This window comes from Cervus canadensis, chromosome 5 (assembly GCF_019320065.1).
Source record: "Cervus canadensis isolate Bull #8, Minnesota chromosome 5, ASM1932006v1, whole genome shotgun sequence".
NCBI lineage: Eukaryota > Metazoa > Chordata > Mammalia > Artiodactyla > Cervidae > Cervus > Cervus canadensis.
The window spans coordinates 58375332-58396096 of record NC_057390.1 but is presented as its reverse complement, the minus strand read 5'-3'; the positions used below and the strand labels follow the sequence as shown (position 1 = coordinate 58396096).

General features: G+C 35.3%; 1 protein-coding gene across 5 annotated transcripts in view; it reads left to right on the top strand.

The window, feature by feature from the left end:
* LOC122441822 (WD repeat containing planar cell polarity effector) overlaps window positions 1–20765 on the top strand; it is a 269354-nt gene that overhangs the window by 210695 nt on the left and 37894 nt on the right. For all 5 annotated transcript variants that reach the window (XM_043468866.1, XM_043468868.1, XM_043468869.1 and 2 more), the window contains one exon: window positions 5949–6012. In XM_043468866.1, the coding sequence (XP_043324801.1) occupies window positions 5949–6012 (64 nt within the window). The remainder of the gene's footprint in view (window positions 1–5948; window positions 6013–20765) is intronic.

The window sequence follows — 20765 nt, the reverse complement described above, 5'->3', positions numbered from 1 at the left end:
ATTCAGGACTGATTTCCTTTAGGGTGGACTGGTTGGATCTTCTTGTAGTCCAGGGGACTTGGAGTTCTCTAGCACCACAAGAATTTTCTCTAGCACCACAATTGGTAAGCATCAATTCTTCGTTGCTCTACCTTCTTTATGGTCCAGCTCTCATATCTGTACATGAATACTGGATAAACCATAGCTTTGACTATACAGAGCTTTGTCGGCAAAGTGATGTCTGTGCTTTGTTTTTTAATGTCTCTGCTTTTAAATACACTGTCTAGATTTGTCATAGCTTTTCTTCCAAAGAGTACATGGCTACAGTCACTGTCTACAGTGATTTGGGAACCCAGCAATATAAAATCTGACACTGCTTCCATTTTTCCCCTTTCTATTTGCCTTTATTCTGTTTTTATCTAAATTATTAAATGGGATATTTAGCTCATCAATCATTAACCTTTCTTCTTTACCTAATATAAGCACTTAAGGCTGCAAATTTCTCTTCAATTGTCTCGTTTGCTTAAGTTTTTATTTCTAAGTGTTTTAAAATTAATAATTTTTCTTTGATTAATGACTTTAATTTCTAAATGTGTATGAAATTTATTGCTTATCTTTTTATCAAAAACTGCATTGCTAATAGATTCATTATATATAGTATTCCTTACAGTGTATTGAGACATGCTTTTTTATTTACTAACATAATTTTGTGAGGATTCCATGTATTTTGAGAAAGATGTGTATTTACTAATTAATGAGTAACAAGCTCTGTATATCTAATAAATCCAGCTGTGTAATTATGTTGTTTAAGACCTCTCTTTCTTTACTGATTTTACTGCTTGCCCCTACTGTCTTCTGTGTCCCACTGTCGCCATTGAGAGGCCTGGTGTCAGTCTGTTTGTAGGTTATCTCGTTTGTAGTGATCTCTCTTCTCTCTGGCTTTTTAAGATCTTTTTATTTTTGGAGTTCTGCATCTCTTGCTATAGATGTGCATAATTATAGATTCTTTTCAATGTATCCAGCTTGGTATATACTGTCCCTCTTGTGTTTATTGATTCATATCATTTATCAGCTCTGGAATATTCTCTGCCTTTAATTACCTGATTAGACATGCTAGACTCTTCCATGTTCTCTACATTGCTAAACTTACTTTATGTTTTTCTCTCGTCTCTCTGTATACCATTCTATGTAATTCTTTATTTATGCCTCTTTTACTTCATTAGTTCTCTCTTTGTGCTGAAATATTTAACTTCAGTTTTTCATTTCCAGAAGTTCTATTTATTTCTTCAAATGTCTACCTGATAATGTTTTATTAGTATATCCTGTTGTATGCTTTTTTTCATTGTTCCATCATTATTTTTTAAATATCTTATGCTGATTTATTTTATATTCTAACTTTAATAACTCAATTATCTGAAATCCGGGGAGAAGTAAATCTGTTGTTTATCTTCTAATTTTCCATTATAGTAGCTTGTTTTCTTTTGTATTTGGTGATGTTTCATTGTGAACTTGTACTTGTTTTAAGTTATGGCAATTCTGGTGGCTTCTGTTAAAATTGTTTTAATCCAAAGATGAATTTTCTTTTTATTGTTTGTCAATGTTAAGGGCACTTAAAACCTGCAATCATTTTAGCCCCTGGCTTAATCAGAAGTCTCAGGCTAAGCACCTTTATCTTGTGACTTGTTCAAGGCTCAGTCTTCTGAGGGTATGGCTCAGACTAGTTCTGCCTTTTTTCCCTCTTTTGCTCTCTGCTCAGGGAGCATTACTCTAGTGTCAATCAAGGAACTTTGGTTAGTTAGTATTTTGTAACTGAGAGTGTGGTATTCTTGGAAACTTTTTTTTCAAAGAGTTCTGTGTTGTGTTTTAAGGTATATTTATAAGCAGTCTAGTTGGGAGCACTCTTAGATATTTTTGGTTGATCATGCTACCAGATGCCAAAGCCAATTCTTTCATTTTCTCAGAATGTGAATCATTACCTCTCACCTAGAAAGAAGTGTATTGCCTAAGCTGTCCGCTTTAATTTCATATTTCTCTTTTTATTTTCCTCTTTTTTAAAAAATTAATTTATTTATTATTTTACTTTACAATATTGTATTGGTTTTGCCAAACATTGACTTGAATCCTCCATGGGTGTACATGTGTTCCCCATCCTGAACTAATTAATCATATATATGGTTGCCAAACTGATGTATAAAAGGACATATCAGACAGACTCTCTGGTTATCACTGCCTTGTCAGGGGTGGGGTCTGCTCCCTGGTTGTTGGAGCAGAGGTCCCCAGATCTGTTTCTTAGCTCTTTTCTGATCTGTGGTGTGAGGTAGGTGGGATTAGAGAACTCCCACTGGGAGAGAAGCCACTTAGTGCTCTCCCTCTGGAGATGTTCACCCCTGGCTGTGCTCTGCCGTCACCTTTCCCCTGTTGTGTGGGCCCTCAGATTACACGCTTGACTGGCACTTCTCTTGGCCACACTTTAACTGTGGGTTTGCTGGCAATTGGCCCTCAGGCATTGTTTTCACCAGTGTACTGGGGTAGATCCAGTGTTCTTTTCTTTAATACTTCTTGAATTTTCTTATTTTTCAATTTGCTCACCCTTCACCCCACTCTACCTATATTACTGTTTAAGCATTTATACAAACTTTTAATGATTGCCATTTGTAATTTGGTTGTGATAGTTACCAAAATCAATTATTTTCGACAATTCAAAAAGCAAGGACCATAGCACTATAACTTTTTTCTGATTAATATGACATATCTAATTAATGTTTTCTGATCTTAAAAATAGCAAAACATTCATGTATGTGCATGTATGTCTGTGTGTATTTATCTGCCTGTTTTTATTAACCAAATCTTTTTTTTTAAGCTATTCCATCTTGCTTCTCAAACCTTCTTTCTGGGATCATCTTCCTTTTTTCCTGAGTTATGTCCCCTAGAAGTCCCTTTATTGAAGATCTGTTGAATGCTTTCAGTTTTTATGTATCTTAAAGTGTCTTTATTTTGCTTTACCTGTTGAGAATTCCATTGTTACATTACACAAGAGAAATGCTTATTTTCTATCATTTGAAGATACATCCCTACTGTCTTCTACACCCATCGCTGTCATTGAGAGGTCTGGTGTCAGTCTGTTCGTAGGTTATCTTCTTTGTAGGTGACCTGTCTTTTCTCTTGCTTTTTAAGACCTTTTTTAGAGTTCTGCATCTTCATTGTATATTTGCATAATTATAGATTCTTTTCAGTGTATCCTGGTTGATATATATTGTCCCTCTTGTGTTTATTGATTCATATTATTTATCAGCTTTGGAAAATTGTCCATATTTACCTTAATTACCTGATTAGACATATTAAGACTCTTCCATGTTCTCTGTTTTGCTAACTTCCATGTTCTCTGTATTGCTAACTTCCCTTTATAATTTTTTCTTGTCTCTTTAACATTTTGTGTAATTCCTTACTTATGCCTCTTTTATTTCACTAATTCTCTTTATACCAAATTATTTAACTTCAATTTTTCATTTCCAAAAGTTCTATTTTTATTTCTTAAAAATTCCACTGGGTAACACTTTTATTATTAATATATTCTGTTGTAAGCTTATTTTCATGGCCCCATCATTATTTCTTTAAATAGGCTGAACTGTTTTACATTCTAACTTTAATAATTCAATCATCTGAAATCCACGGAGAAGTGAATCTGTTGTTTATTTTCTAATTTCCCATCACAGTAGCTTGTTTCTTTTGTACTTAGTAATGTTTCAGTGTGAGCTCATACTTGTTTTAATTTATGGCAGTTCTGGTGACTTGTATCAAAAGTGCTTTAATCCAGACATGAATTTTCTTTTTACTGTTTCTGTCGATGTTAAGGGCACTTAAAACTTGGGATCATTTTAGCCCCTGGCTTAATCAGAAGTCTCAAGTTAAGCACCTTTACCTTAAGACTTGGTCAAGGCTCAGTCTTCTGAGGGTGACGGCCAGAGTAGTTCTGCCCTTTCCCCCCATTTTTGATCTCTGGTTATGGATCCTAACTCTAGATTCAGTCAAGGAACTTTGGTTAGTTGGTTTTTTTTTTTTTTTATTGAAAATGTGTTGTCCTTGGAAATTTCCTTTTCTTTTTTTTTAAGAGTCTTACGTTGTACTTTAAGATGTATTTTATAAGCAGTATAGTTGGGAGCACCGTTTGGTATTTTCGGTTGATCATTTATCATAATGATCAACGGTTCATTTATCAGATTTTTCGGTTCATTTATCATAATGTGAATCATTACCTCTTACCTAGAAGGAAATGTGCCTCCTAAGCTGCTCACCTTAATTTCATATTTCCCAATTCCAATGAATCACATCTATGGTTGCCAAATTGGTGTGTCAATGGACCTATTAGACATGTTAAATTTGAGATACCTGGAATGAAAGAGTTTAGAGCTCCAGAAATAAATGGATACTAGAGATTTGTGTCTTTGATGTATCAATGCCATAGGAGTAGTTATGGTTACTGAGGTAGTAACCCTATCTGAGTAGGTTACTGCCTGCTCCTTCATGGAATAGGCAGAGAAAACTTAACTTAAAAAGGAGACTAAGAAGGTGAAATCTAAGAATTGAGAAAACAAAAGATGAATCTCCAAATGCAAGAATGGATCTCCAAATGCAAAGAAAGAGGGTTTCAAGTAGGGGAAGTTAATAGGGTCAGATGTGGCCAAAAAAGCACACAAGATAACTTATCTTTAAGTTTGAATTTAGAGGATGAATAATTACTATTGCTAGAAAAGTTTCAATGTAGTAGGTGGGAGCAAATGCAAAATGGCAGTAAATGTTTGAATAGTAGTAATAGTACAACTTGCTGATCTTCTGTCCTTTTCCTATTACACCTCACGCCCACTGAATATATAGAGACAGCCATTTTCCTGGAACAAAAATGAACACAATTTTACACAATTTTCTTCTGATTTTCCATAGTTGAAAAGGATTCAGCAAATACTGGAGATACTAGTAAGAAGAACCAGAGAGTAGATGGGAGAACAGCTATTAAACACAGTATGGAAATTACAAAGTGTTTTAGTTTCTGGCCTACCAGTTCATATGGAATAATAATAAGCCTTGTTTGAATTTTAATTATATTAGCTATTTCACTAATAAACTTTATATACTCTTAATAATATTCCACATTTCTGCTATATTTTATTTGAAAATTTAGTATATTTTATACCATCATATTTCACAATATAGAACAGAACAACTTGGTTATATATCTGCTTGTTTCTTGAGTCAGAAAAACTGATAGTTACATCTGTGTAAGTTTCAGCACAGATGACCTTTCATTCCAAAATCCTGTGCAAATTATACGTTCATGACATGCTTTTCTCTCAGGGCTTTAAATTTTCTGTAGAGGTAATTAATGTAAACTAAAGTTTGTTCTCACAAAGAAAATTCTCAGTTATACCTCAGGGAAAGATAGTATGATTGTGATGAAATAGTAGGAAAGTAATACCTTTTAAAAATACTTAGAAACCACTTATTATTTTCATTTACAACCCCAGATCACAAATGTGAGAGTTTTGTAAAAATGCAACATTTGACTTCTCAACTTTTACCTAAGAAACATAAAATATAATTATGTGATTTATTAATTGCTCTTATCCTGCTGTATTGTCCATATCCTCCTACTTTCTTCTTACACAACAAAATACAACAAAGGAAAAAATAATGAGAAAATGTATTTCCTAAGTTATCATTTCTCTACATTTAGCAGCACCTAATCTGGTTATGTTTGCCCTTGACAGTTACACTGAACCCCTTCACAGGCTGTGTCCATCAGCACCTCCTAAGTACAATAAGAGTTCACAAAGGGAAGATCCCAGCAGGCGAAGTCCCTACTGTTTGAGGATATTTTTATCAGAACAAAAACAATAGCATATAAGCACATTAAACAAACTTCTCTCTCCTCTTCTATAGTTTTGTTCACAGCATATAACATTTCTTCCTTACAGGTACCAAAGATTTGAAAAGGCATTTCTGTTAGCTGTTGACATTGGTGCTCGTGACCTGTTTATGGTGAGTCATTCCTTGAGATGATTTTGTGCCTTCAGTTCTAACGCTGAGTAAGTTGTCAGCTTTTGTGACCATTAAAAAGGATTAGTGTCGTTTGTGCCTTCGACACATGGTGGGAAAGCATTATTCCATCTTGGCTTGCAGCTTTGCCTTCATGAAACTGGTCAATAGCCATCTAGCCTCTTTTGACTTGCTGACATTTTCCTTGCCAGACCCAAGGATTTTTTATGTTTTCTAAGAATTTATAATTCTTGAATGTCTCTCCTCGTGTACTTTGATGTGAGAGGATGACACCTTCGTATCTAACAAGCTTAAATTTCTTTCTAATCCATTCCCTATAGAAGTACAGCTTCAGAAACCAGGACACAGGACAAGACATGTCCCCGAGATCTTGAATGTGCTCAGTTTGTCCCTTAGGTTTTAGTGTGAAGTAAGTTTGAATGTTCTCACTAGTATTTTTAAAGTGACCACAGTGCAAAGTAGATCCAAGAGAATGTAAGTTCAAATATGCTTTAATCCTCAATTTATTAGTTATGGAACAGTAAAATAGACTAGTTTCTTACACATCTTTGTGCTCTGATTTAGGTTCTTATTTTATAAGATCTTTTGCCACAATGAGATCAGATAAACAAAGGCGGGGTTCCTGATTTTCAGCACATTCTGCTCCATAGAAATTTCACTGTTGTCAAAAAATCTTGAAAACAACAAAAACTTCGAGAAGATTCTTTTATCTGAATCTTCTGTACAGTGAAGACATTTTGTACTTTAAGCTTTGATGCTTTAGATGTTAATATGGGTTCATGATATTAGTTTATCTTGTCTTTAAAATGAGTTTGCTGTTTAAATTCTAATTTTGCATCACTCAATTAAACTGTACTTTGTGCATTCATTGATCATGGGAAAAAAATCTAATTACTTCAAATGTATGAACCTTTTGTTATCTGTTGGTTGTCTGTATTTTGTAAGGTCACATTGATCAGGAATATTAGTATATTAAGGGAACATTTTATTATTTTCACCAAAGTCTATGCATTCAAACATCACAGTGTCAGAAATTTAATTACAACACTTCTTAGATTTTCTGACCCAAGTGACTTTGTCACTTTATTTCCTCCTCACCTCTGCCACTACTCAGCAATAAAGGTAGATTTTCTTCCTATTTCCTTATTTTTTTATGTCTGTAGTCCCAGTCTTCTTTCTAGCCAAGATAATAACTAAAGAGATGAATATTTATATGTTTAGTGTCTGATAAACTTTCTTTCCCAATGTAGTATTATACTGTTCTGTAATTTATGCTACATTAACTATTAACCAATACATAATTGGTTAATTTGTATTAACCAATACAAATTGGTGGGCGACAGTCCACGGGGTTGCAAAGAGTCAGACATGACAGAGCACTCACCCATACTCATCAAAGCCATCTTACAAACTTCTTTTCAAATCATGTATGTTTCAGCATTTAGTCTCAGTTTAGGCAGTAACAATATAAAGTCTCCATGTTAGTTTAAAGCCAAACAGACTTTCTACTAATAGGCTAACCTTAACCCATGAGAACTTTTACTAGTAAAAGATAAAAATCTAAAATAAGGAAATTAGATACTTTTGCTTTCCTTTTTATTTGTAAAAGTGAACAATCAAAATGCTACATCCCCTATGGCTGATTCATATCAATGTATGACAAAACCCACTGAAATGTTGTGAAGTAATTAGCCTCCAACTAATAAAAAAAAAAAACCAAAAAAACAAAATGCTACATCCTTATTCTTCATATGTGACTATTTATTTATAGCCCATGGTCCGCCTTTAAGAAGCATTAAAAGCCTTAAGAGAGCATTAAGGCCTTAAAGTTCCATTTAAGCTTATGAATCTACCATATACATTTGATGCTCCACTTTGAAACTGTCTAAAGAATTTATCATGTTTTCTAATCAATTATTACTATTTAAATTATGATCTAGCCTATATACTAAGAATTATTACCTCTTTGGATTTAAAAATTTATAAAATAAACAGTACTATTCCTACCTATACATTACCTTCTACCCCTAAGATATCTCATCCTTAAAGAATAAAAATATGACTACATTGAACACAAAGGGGTCACAAATAAAATGTAATGCTTAATCTGAGAATGTTCTTTTTGCATTAGCATATCTGTTGGTGGTAGAGAGATAAAAGACATATAGCATGATAGAGCAGACCTTGAATATTAAAAAGTCAGTATGTGAGTACTAGACCTGATGAAATCAGCCAGAAAGGACCTCTTTGTCTACTTTACACATAGCCTAAGTGATCATCTTCTAAATTAGGGGTCAGCAAGCTATGGCCTACCAAGCAAATTTAGCCCCTAAATGGCTTTTTACAGTTTTAAATCATTAAAAAAAAATAGTATCAATATACTTTAAAATATATGATATTAAAAATACATGATATTCAAATACATGATATTCAAATTCAGATTTTCATAAATGAAGTGGTATTGAAACATAGCCAAACTTACTTATGTAATGTGTATGACTGCTTTATGATGGCAGAGTTGAGTGGTTGCAGGAGACTCTCTGGCTTGTAGAGCATAAAATATTTACTTTCTGGTGCTTTACAAAATATGTTTGCAGACCCCTGGACAAAATAATCATAATTTATAATTTCACTCCTCCATATTTAAAACCTTTTAGCATCTTCTCATTGCCTTTGGGATAAATTCTAACTCCTTGAAGTGGCATCTACAGCCCCTCTACTCTCAGCTATATCAGCTTTCTTTCAGTTCTGGGAAGTATACTCTACTCTTTGTTATATCCAGATCATGTTAAGGAAGGGTGTAATGGGAAGGTATAATGGATACCTGGAAGATACATGATATAAATACAAGATATAAGATACAAGAAGATACCTGGAAGATACAAGATATAAAAGATATATGGAATTTGGGTCATAAGTTGTCTTCAAAGTCAGTAACTTTTGAGTTTTATGTGTAAATGATGATAATAATATAGTACCTATCCATACGTTGGATTTTTTTAATTGAATAAAAGAGGTTTTGAATTCTATAATACTTTACAATTTCTAAGTTTCACACAGATGACTTCATACAATCCCATAATAACCACTTGTTTCTCTCTGCCCCTCCTGCTTCCCTCTTCAAACTGGTAACCACTAGTTTGTTCCTTAAGTCTGCTTCTTTTGTTATATTCACTAATTTGCTGTAGCTTTTATATAACATACAGTATTTGTCTTCCTCTGACTTATTTTACTTAGCATGATGCCCTCCAAGTCCACCCATAGTGCTTCAAATGGCAAAATTTCATTCTTATTTATGGTTGAGTAGTATGCTTATATATATATATATATATATATGAATATATATATATGAAACACACATGAAAATGTGTTTTATATATATATTTATTTATCTAATACCTTGGTAATTGTAAATAATGCTGCTATAAACATTGAAGTGCATGTATCTTTACAAATTAGTGGCTTTTGTTTTTCGGATATATATCCAGGAGTGGAATTGCTAGTAGTACTGTTTTTAGTTTTTTGAGGAAACCCCATACTGTTTTCCGCAGTGACTATACCAATTTACATTCTCACCAACAGTGTATGATGGTTCCCATTTCTCCACATCCTCACCAACATTTGTTGTGTTCTTCTTGATGATAGCCGTTCTGACTGGTATGAGGAGATATCTCATTGTGGTTTTGATTTGCATTGCCCTGATGACTAGTGATGTTGAGAATCCTTTCATGTGCCTGTTGGCCATTTACATATCCTTTTTGTAGCAATTGTCTATTCAATTCTTCTGCTTATTTTGTAATCGAGATTTTGGGGGTTTTTGATGTTGAGTCGTAGGAGCTTTTTATATGTAATGAATGTTATTGCTGTCATTCAGTCGCAAAGTCGTGTCTGACTCTTTGTGACCCCATGGACTGCAGCACAACAGGCTCCTGTGTCCTCCACTATTTCCCAGAGTTTGCTAAATTTCATGTCCATTGAGTCAATGATGCTACCTAACCATCTCATCCTCTGCCACCCCCTACTTCACAGGCCTTCAGTCTTTCCCAGCATCGGGATCTTTTCCAGTCAGTCCACTTTTCCCATCAGGTGGTCAAAGTACTGGAGCTTCAGCTTCAGCCTCAGTCTTTCCAATGAGTATTCAGAGTTGATTTACTTTAAGGTTGACTGGTTTGATCTCCTTGCAGTCCCTCAAGAGTCTTCTGTAGCACTACAATTCAAAAACATCAATTCTTTGGTGTTCAGCCTTCATAAAGGTCCAACTCTCACATCCATACACAACACTGGAAAAAACATAGCTTTGACTATACAGACCTTTGTTGGCAAAGTGATGTCTCTGCTTTTTAATATGCTGTCTAGGCTTCTTATAGTTTTCCTTCCAAGGAGGAAACGTCTTTCGGTTTCATGACTGCAGTTGCCATCCATAGGGATTTAGAGCCCAGGAACATAAAATCTGTCACTGCTTCCACTTTTTCCCCTTCTGCTTGCCATGGAGTGATGGTACTGAATGCTATGATCTTAGTTTTTTACTGTGTTTTTTTACTGTTGATTTTTAAGCCAGCTTTTTCACTCTCCTCTTTCACCTTCATCAAGAAGCTTTTTAGTTCCTCCTTCCTTTCTGCCATTAGAGTGCTATCATCTGCAGATCTAAGGCTGTCGATATTTCTTCCACCAATCTAGATTCCAACTTGTGATTCATCCACCTTGGCATTTCACATGATGTACTCTGCATGTAAGTTATATAAATAGGTGACAATAAAAACAATAAATAGGTGATAGTAGGTGACAACAAAAAAGCTGACAATATACAGCTTTGAGGTACTCCTTTCCCAATTTGGAACCACTCAATTGTTCCATGTCTGGTTCCTACTGTTGCTTCCTGACCTGTATACAAGTTTCTCAGGAGACATGTAAGGTGATCTGATACTCTTAGGCAGTCTAAATTCATCCCTTTAAGAAATTTCCACAATTTGCTGTGATCCACACAGTCAAAGGCTTTAATGTAGTCACTGAGGCTCTGGAATTCCCTTGCTTTCTCCATGATCCAGCAAATGTTGCCAATTTGATCTCTGGTTCTTCTGGCTCTTTGACACCCAACTTCTACATCTGGAAGTTCTCAGTACTTGTGCTGCTGAATGCAAGCTTGATGGATTTTGAGCTAACCTTGCTAGCATGTGAAATGAGTGTAATTGTATAGTATTTGAACATTCTTTGGCATTGCCCTTCTGTGGGATTAGAATGAAAACTAATCTTTTCCAGTCCTGTGGTCACTGCTGAGTTTTCCAAATTTAAACACATACTGAGTACAACACTTTAACAGCATCATGTTTAGGATTTGAAATAGCTCAGCTGGAATTCTGTCACTTCCACTAGCTTTGTGTGCAGTAATGCTTTCTAAGGCCCACTTGACATTCACTCCAGGATGTCTGGCTCTAGGTGAGTGACCACACCAACGTGGTTATCTGGGTCATTAAGACTTTTTTTGTGTAGTTCTGTGTATTCGTCCCACCTCTTAATCTCTCCTGCTCCTGTTAGATCCTTACCATTTCCATCCTTTATCATGCCCAGCCTTGCATGAAATGTTCTGTTGATATCTCTAGTCTTCCTGAAGAGGTCTCTAGTCTTTTCCATTCTTTTGTTTTCCTCTGTTCCTTTGCATTGTTCATGTAAGAAGGCCTTTTTCTCTCTCCTCACTGTTCTCTGGAACTCTGCATTCAGTTGGGTATATATTTCCCTTTCTCACTTGCCTTTTGCTTCTCTTCATTCTTCAGCTTTTATTTATATTAAAAAAAAAACTTTTATTTATAATAAAAGCTTCAGCATTTATAAAAAAAAAAATCCTCAGACAACCACGTTGCCTTCTTGCATTTTCTTTTCCTTTGGGATGTTTTTGGTCACTGTCTCCTGTACAATGTTATGAACCTCTGTCCATAGTTCTTCAAGCACTCTGTCTACCACATCTAATCTGTTGAGTCTGTTACTTTCACTGTAAAATCATAAGAGATTTGATTTAGGTCATAACTGAGTAGCCTAGTTGTTTGCTCTACTTTCTTCAGTTTAAGCCTGAATTTTGCAATAAGGAACTCATGGTCTGAGCCACAGTCAGCATCAGGTATTGTTTTTGCTGACAGTATAGAGCTCCTCCATCTTCGGCTGCAAAGAACATAATCTGATTTTGGTATTGACCATGTAGTGATGTCCATGTGTAAAGTCATCTCTTGGGTTATTGGGAAAGGATGTTTGCTATGACCAGCATGTTCCCTTGACAGAACTCTGTAAGCCTTTGCCCTACTTCATTTTGTACTCCAAGGCCAAATTGGCCTATTACTCTGGATATCTCCTGACTTCCTAACTTTGCATTCCAATCCCCTATGATGTAAAGGCCATCTTTTTTTTAGATGTTAGTTCTAGAAGGTCTTGTAGATCTTCATAGAACTGTCAGCTTCAGCTTCTTTGGCATCAGTGGCTGGAGCAGAGACTTGGATTACTGTGATATTGAATAATGTTTGCCTTGGCAATGAACAGAAATCATTCTCTCCTTTTTGAGATTTCACCCAAGTACTGCATTTCAGACTCTTTGTTAACTATGAAGGCTACTCCATTTCTTCCAATGGATTCTTGCCCACAATAATAGATATAATATTTACATGAATTAAATTTGCCCACTCCTGTCCATTTTAGTTCACTGATTCCTAAAATGTCAGTGTTCACTCTTGCCATCTCCTGCTTGGCCACGTCCCTTTTACCTTGATTCATGGACCTAACATTCCAGGTTCCTATGCAGTATTGTTTTGTACAGCACTAGACTTTACTTTCACCACCTGACATATCCACAACTGAGCATCACTTCTGGTTTGGCCCAGCTCCTCCATTCTTTCTGGAGCTATATTAGTATTTGCCCTCTGTTCTTCCCCAGTACCATACTGGACACCTTCCAAGTGGGGGTACTCATCTTCAGGAGTCGTATCTTTTTGCCTTTCATACTGTTAATGGGGTTCTCATGGCAAGAATACTGGAGTGGATTGCCACTTCCTCCTCCAGTGGACACATTTGATCAGAACATCATTATGACCTGTTTGTCCTGGATAGCCCTGCACAGCATGGCTCATAGCGTCACCGAGTTACACAAGCCCCATCATCACCACAGGCTGTGATCCAGGGGATGTATGAATATTAACCCCTTACTGGTCATATCATTTGCAAATATTTTCTCCATTTACTAGGTAGCCTTTTTATTTTGTGAATGGTTTTCTTTGCTGTGCAAAGGTTTTTAAGTTTAATTAGGTCCCACTTGTTTATTTTTGCTTTTGTTTTCTTCACTTTATGAGATGGATCCAAAAAATATTGCCACAATTTACACGAGAGTATTTTGCCTATGTTTTCCTCTAAGAGTTTTATAGTATCTGGTGTCATATTTAGGTTTTTAATCCATTTTGAGATTGTTTTTGAGTCTCCATGCAGATACTGTATTGAAAGTACTTTGTAAACTAGGAAGTACTAAAGAGATATCATGTGTTGTTACTAGTAAGAGATGGCTTTTACATACCAATTGCAAGAAATAATAACCTGAAACAGGACCCAAATTTCATGAATATATAGGATAATATACTTTGTAAGCAAAATCATTGATTCAGGAAGCCCTTAGATGAAAATAAAAAGTTTTAATTATAGGACTAAATAATAATATAAAAAAATAATACCATAAAATATAAAGAACAAAAAGTAAAAAAATCACTTGGAATTTTCTTATGCAGAAATGAACATCCTTTAAAGTATTTCTCTATGTAAGTCTATATATTAAACTTTTTATTTATAGCTAGAATTTTTTTATTCAACAATGTTACAGTGACAGTTTTCCATAAAGTAAATATAGATCTATATCATTACTTTAATGGTTACATTGTATTCCATATTTTAATGGTACTGGTATAAAAGCAGGCATAGAGACCAATGGAACAGAATAGACAGCCTAGCAGTAAACCTATGCATATACTGTTGACTAATCTTTGACACGGAGAAGGCAATGGCACCCCACTCCAGTAGTCTTGACTGGAAAATCCCATGAACGGAGGAGTCTGGTAGGCTGCAGTCCAAGGGGTCGCGAAGAGTCAGACATGATTGAACGACTTCACTTTCACTTTTCACTTTTATGCATTGGAGAAGGAAATGGCAACGCACTCCAGTGTTCTTGCCTGGAGAATCCCAGGGATGGGGTCGCACAGAGGCAGACACGACTGAAGTGACTTAGCAGTAGCAGCAGTAATCTTTGACAGGGGCACCAGAAACACACAATGGGGAGAGGATAGTCCCTTCAGTAAATGGTGATGGGAAAACTGGATAGCCTCATGCAAAAGAATGGAACTCGATCCACTCAAAAAACAGCTCAAAATGGGTTATAGAGTTACATGTAATACCTGAAATCATAAAACTCCTAGAAGAAAACATTGAGAAAAAGCCCTTTGACAATGGTCTTGGCAGTAATTTTTTTAAGTAAGACACCAAAAGCAAAGGCAGTGAAAGCTAAAATATATAAGCAGGACTGTGTCAAACCAAAAAGTTTCTGCCCAGCAAAGGAAACCACCAAGAAAAAGAAAAGGCAGTCTATCTATAATTGGATTATTTAGTTGACATATGACATAAATAATGGTACACTATTTCTTTTCTGTTTCTCCGACTTATTATATGTTCTTTCATCCAACCATTCTTGCCCTTCTTTGTATTAACTATATTTATTCTGTTTTTCTCTTTTATTAGTGTATTTTTCCTCTTTTTCTCAAGACTATTGCCTTTTTGGTAAGCCTTTTGGTTGTTGCTGTTGTTTGGGGATTATTTACTCTTACCTTTTTTTAAATTGAATTTTTGGCGTAAGATTTTAAAAGTTTAGTGATAATTTGAGACTATGTATGACGTTATTTTCCTCCAGAAAGAATTTACTTTGTTTCTGGCAAGTGTAATAGTTAGGTTAAGGTTAAACTACATTTTAATCTATTCTGGAATTGAGTTTATTTGAAGCTGAGTCTCAGTCTGAGAGTGTATTTCCACTTTATACTTACATCAAGACTGTAGCCCTTCAGGAGTCCCAGCTTAAACCTCTACCCCCTCAGCAGACGCTGATAACTTTGTAACCTTAGCCCAGTCAGTGTCTACAGTGATTTTGGAGCCCAAGGAAATAAAATCTGTCACTGCTTCCACTTTTTCTCCTTCTGTTTGCCATGGAGTGATGGGACCAGATGCCATAATCTTAGTTTTTTGAATGTTGAGTTTCAAGCCATCCTTTTCACTCTCCTCTTTCACCTTCATCAAGAGGCTGTTTAGTTCCTCTTCACTTTCTACCATTAGAGTGGCATCATTTGCTTGTCTGAGGTTGTTTTTTATTTCTCTTGGCAATCTTGATTCCAGCTTGTGTGTGTGTGTCATCCAGCCCAGCATTTTGCATAATGTATTCTGGATATAAGTTAAATAAGCAGGATGACAATATATATTCTTGTTATACTCCTTTCCTTTTCAAAATCACGGTGGACAGTTACTGCAGACATGAATTTAAGATGCTTGCTCCTTGATAGGAAAGCTATGACAAACCTAGATAACGTATTAAAAAACGAAGACATCACTTTGCTGACAAAGGTCCATATAGTCAAAGCTGTGGTTTTTCTAGTAGTCATGTACAGATGTGAGGGTTGGACCATAAAGACTGAGCACCGAAGAATTGATGCTTTTGAACTGTGGTGTTGGAGAAGACTCTTGAGAGTCCCTTGGATTGCACAGAGATCAAACCAGTCAGTCCTAAAGTAAATCAACCCTGAATATTCATTGGAAGAACTGATGCTGAAGCTAAAGCTCCAATACTTTGGCCACGTGATGCAAACAGCCAACTCATTGTATAAGGCCCTGATGCAGGGAAAGATTGAAGATAAAAGGAGAAGAGGGCAGCAGAGGATGAGGTGGTTAGACTCAATGGGCATGAAACTGAGCAAACTCCGGGAGGAAGTTTAGGACAGAGGCGCCTGGCTCTTACCTAAAGATCTGTGTGGTTTGTCAACTTTTCAAACACTGCTTTCTGCTAAGTTTCTCAGCCTCTGAGCCACCAATTACAAATCTGCAAATGCTTTGAAAGCAAAAGCAGCACCAAATGTCAGACTTATCTCTCTGGGCTTTGCTTCTGTCTAGGATCTTGGTCATTCAAATACTGTCTTGGTAGGTCTCCAATGTCTTCAAAAAACAAACAATTTTAAAAATTATTTTATTGAGCTGTTCTAGTTGTTACCAGCAAGAGTATCCTCTTATATATTCTTAAATGGATAACTGGAATCAGAAGCTTTCAGTATATTTTTTGAAGGTGAGTTATTAAGTGTTAAACTTGGCACTAGCTGCTTTCTAATTCTGTATAGCTCCCTGCAATGTGCTATTATGTTTGAAGTATTAATCACTAAGAGCCTTAAATGTCACAAATTCTACTTTTAAGCATGACATGTCATCAATTTTGTGTCCAAAATAGATCAAATAAAACTATAAAATGTTGCATACTAGAGTTTATGATTCCAAGTAAAAGCATTCAAAGAGTAAAACCTAATTTTTTTCCAGTTTTAACTCATTTCAAAGAAAGTAAAAAAATAAAATTTCAGCTCTTCCATTTAAAGAATTGTTTTAATCTTGTATGATGAAGAATGCAAGTCTTTCTTTTTTATAACAGTAGAAGATATTTGTTTTTATGCCTGCTTAAATTTATAGCAGTGCTTTATGATTACCAGTAACAAAATCATTACAGCTTAAAAAATTAAAGGAATTAACTTTTCTTAATCAACTGCAAAAGGGCTGCGTTATATCAGAGGCTATGTATGTTATTATTCAATTTGCATAATAATTCTAACCAATAGAATTATATACCTATTTTACAGTTGATAAATTGATAAGGAAAACTGAAAATCATGATTCAAACTCAGATATGTTTATGTTTGATTATAAAATCCATGCCATTTCCAATTATACCAAACTGCTCATATAAAGATTAGAAAGTTCCCCAGAGCTTAGTAATTTATGACTTGATAACTACACATAACTAAGTCTAAGAAAGCTAGTCTTTTCTTTTTAATCTTTATGAAAATATACAAAGATTTCAGTAAGACTACTTCTTGTAGAATGACAATCTACATGACAGTCTGATCTAGTCTGAATTATTTACAGAACCCCATTTATTGGAATATGATTCACCCAAATTAAGTGCTCTTAAAGTTTGTCTATAGCAAAAGGGAAAGTCCATTGTGCAGTGAATATAAAAAAGGATCATAGAAAAGTAGCCCTATTGCCTGTTTCCCTATTTTCTCATTAACAGTCCCAGAAAAGAATACTTTCTCATGTTTATGCATGATTTTCTCTCAAGTAGATGTGGTTTATGCTACACATCATATTAATAGCTCTTTCAGAACCTTGAGCCATGCATGAGTTGGCTGTTTGAGAACTCATCTGCATCTTGGGAGACACAAAGAAGAGTTGTATCTTAGAGTGTCATGGGAACTGAACAGATATAACACTTTTTTGTGACCATCCTCAATCTCTTGTCCTTTAGAAAAGCATCAGCTTCTCACTGGTCCCTATAGTTCAATGTTGTTTCTTACTAAATTCAAACAAAGAAAAATAATGATATAATTAATAGTGGTTCAACTGATCTAAAATAGGGAAAGAGGAATCTTCCCCTTCCAGGCAATGGACAAATTGGTTCTCAGACTTGCCCTCTTACTGTAAAACTGGACAAAATATATAAAAAGACTGTATTTAGGCAGTGTACAGTAAGGACAGCAGGACCATGATCCTCAGTAAGTGAAGAATACACAGATGAGCCCTGTATATTATTTCCAGAGCAGAGACCACTGATGTCACTCAGCTGAAGAGCAAGAGATAAAGAGTTCAGAATTCAGGGATGATAAGGGTTCTAGAATTTGTGGTTCAAGATACCAGAAAGGGAGAATCTGTGTGAAGAGTGGGGACCCAATAGACAAAACTTATCAAAGAGCCTCTGCTGTGACAGAGAGCTGAATGGAGAGGCTGCACAGTGCTGAGAAATGCTTTAATTCTGGTTCAGCCAAAGTGAAGCAACCTCTGAGCATTTGTATGAAACCCCAGAAATGTCATGCTTTAAGAATAAGAGCCACATCCTATGACAATTTATAATGCTTTAATTCTGGTTCAGCCAAAGTGAAGCAACCTCTGAGTATTTATATGAAACCCCAGAAATGTGCTTTAAGAATAAGAGCCACATCCTATGACAGTTTATAAAACTGAAATAGATATGCCTTTAAAAATCATAGAACCAACTTGACAGGATCAAAGTAATCCACCACTAATTTAATGCTTGTTAGTACAAAAGATTCAATATCCTTTAAAGACAGACAGTATAATCCAAACTCCCTCCAATGTGACATCCACAATGTCCAGCATAAACATATTACTACGTTTGTGAAGAAGCAGGGAAATGTGATGTATTATGAAGAGAAAAAGAAGCTAATAGTAACAGACCTTAAGATGACCAAGAGATTGAGATGGGCAGACAAGCACTTGGAGCAGCTGTTACAAACATGTTCAAGGGTTTTAAAAGAACATAATTACTGAATATATAGTGATTCTTAGCAGAGACACAAACTACTTAAAAAAGTGTGAGGGGAGGAATTCTAGAAATGAAAAATATGAAATCTAAAATGAAAAATTCTGCTTAAAAAAGTATTGGCCACCATATAATAAAGGATTAGTGAATAGGAGGATAGTTCAATAGAGATCATCCAATTTGAAGAAAAGAAAGAAAACATGGCAAAAATGAACAAAGCCTCAGTAACAGGTGAGACAAAATCAAGTACTCTATAAAACATATGTAATTGGTGAAAGTTAGTCTACAGACACAAGAAGCTCAGTGAGCTCCAAACAGAAGGCAGCTTTACCCAGGCCCACAATATCTTGGCATAGTATCCAAAATACTGAAACCAATGATGAAGAGAAAAATCTTTACCCATAAAAAATTTATGTAGAAATATTAACAGCTAATAGGAATTATGGCTGACTTCACATCAGAAGCAATGATGACAGAAGATAATGGAGCATAAGTACTGAAAAAAATAAGAACTTTCAACACAATTTTATATCCAGTGAAATTTATTCTAAAATGAGAATGAAGTAAAGAGACTTTTGAATAAATAAAAGCTGAGACAACTCAACACCAGCAGATCTGAACCACAAGAAAAGTTCCTGCACCACAAGGAAATTCTTTAGGTAGAACAAATATGCTAACAAATGTGGATCTACATAAAAGAATGAAGAGCTATGGAGATGGTAAATATTAACAATAAAAGTATTTTCTTAACAAAATCAATTGAAGTATTATTAATAATACTTATAATAAAACTATTCATAGTAATAAAACTATTTTTCCAGTGGAAAAATGTCTTTATAACTGTTTAGAGCAAAGGTACCAACAATACAGTATTGTAGTTATAACATATATAGATATGAAATTATATCACAAGGAGTTGAGGTAAATAAAAATTACAGCTGTAACGTTTGTACTTTGGAGAAGGCAATAGCAACCCACTCCAGTACTCTTGCCTGGAAAATCCTATGGATGGAGGAGCCTGGTAGGCTGCAGTCCATGGGGTCGCTAGGAGTCCGACACGACTGAGCGACTTCACTTTCACGCACTGGAGAAGGAAATGGCAACCCACTCCAGTGTTCTTGCCTGGAGAATCCCAGCGATGGCGGAGCCTGGTGGGCTGCTGTCTATGGGGTCGCACAGAGTCAGACATGACTGAAGTGACTTAGCAGAGCAGCAACGTTTGTACATTTTACCTGTAGCGGTATAATATCATTCTACATAAACTGTGATGACACTGCATGTTATAGTGCCTAGATGATTTTCTTGAAATTTTAAGTAGATATGCAACTTTAAAAAGTCAATAGAGAAGGCTTCCCTGGTGGCTCATGGTGAAGAGTCCACCTGCCAGTGCAGGAGATGCAGGTTCAATCCCTTATCCAGGAAGATCCCTCATGTCACGGAGCATCTAAGCTGTCTCCACAACTGTTGAGCCTATGTTCTGCAACTACTGAAGCCCTTGTGCCTGGAGCCCATGCTCTGCAACAAGAGAATAGCCTGCAGAGCAGTGAAGACCCAGCACAGCCAAAAATAAAAAATAAAAAGTCAATACAGAAATGTAAAAATACTTTAAAAGTCCCAAAGAGGCCAGTACAGGATAATAACAAACAAGCAAGATGGTGATAAGACCCAAGATACTTAAACCCAAATATTTATAATTATATTAAATTCAATTAAATTCACACTCCAATTAAAAAATAGAGACTGAATTTTTTTAAGTCTAAGATTGAGGAACTGGATAAAAAGCAAGACCTAATTATATTTTGTCTCTAAGATGAAACACTTAAGTTATTATGACAAAATAGATTGAAATCATAAAGATAACACCCTGCAAACAGTAAGGTATCAGACAAATTAGATTTCATGATGAAGTATTACCAGAGATAAAAAAGGACACTTGTGATAAAGTTGAGAAAGGCATATTTCTAAATGTTTATGTACAAAATACCTGAACTTCAAATATATGAAGCAAAAGCTGACACAAAAAAGAGTAACAGACAAATGCAGTATTCAAAGAACAAGTGGTAAAAAAAAAAAAATCCAAAAAAGATATGTTGAACCTTCTAACCAGCTTAAACTGACAGTTTTTGAACTTATATCCAACAAC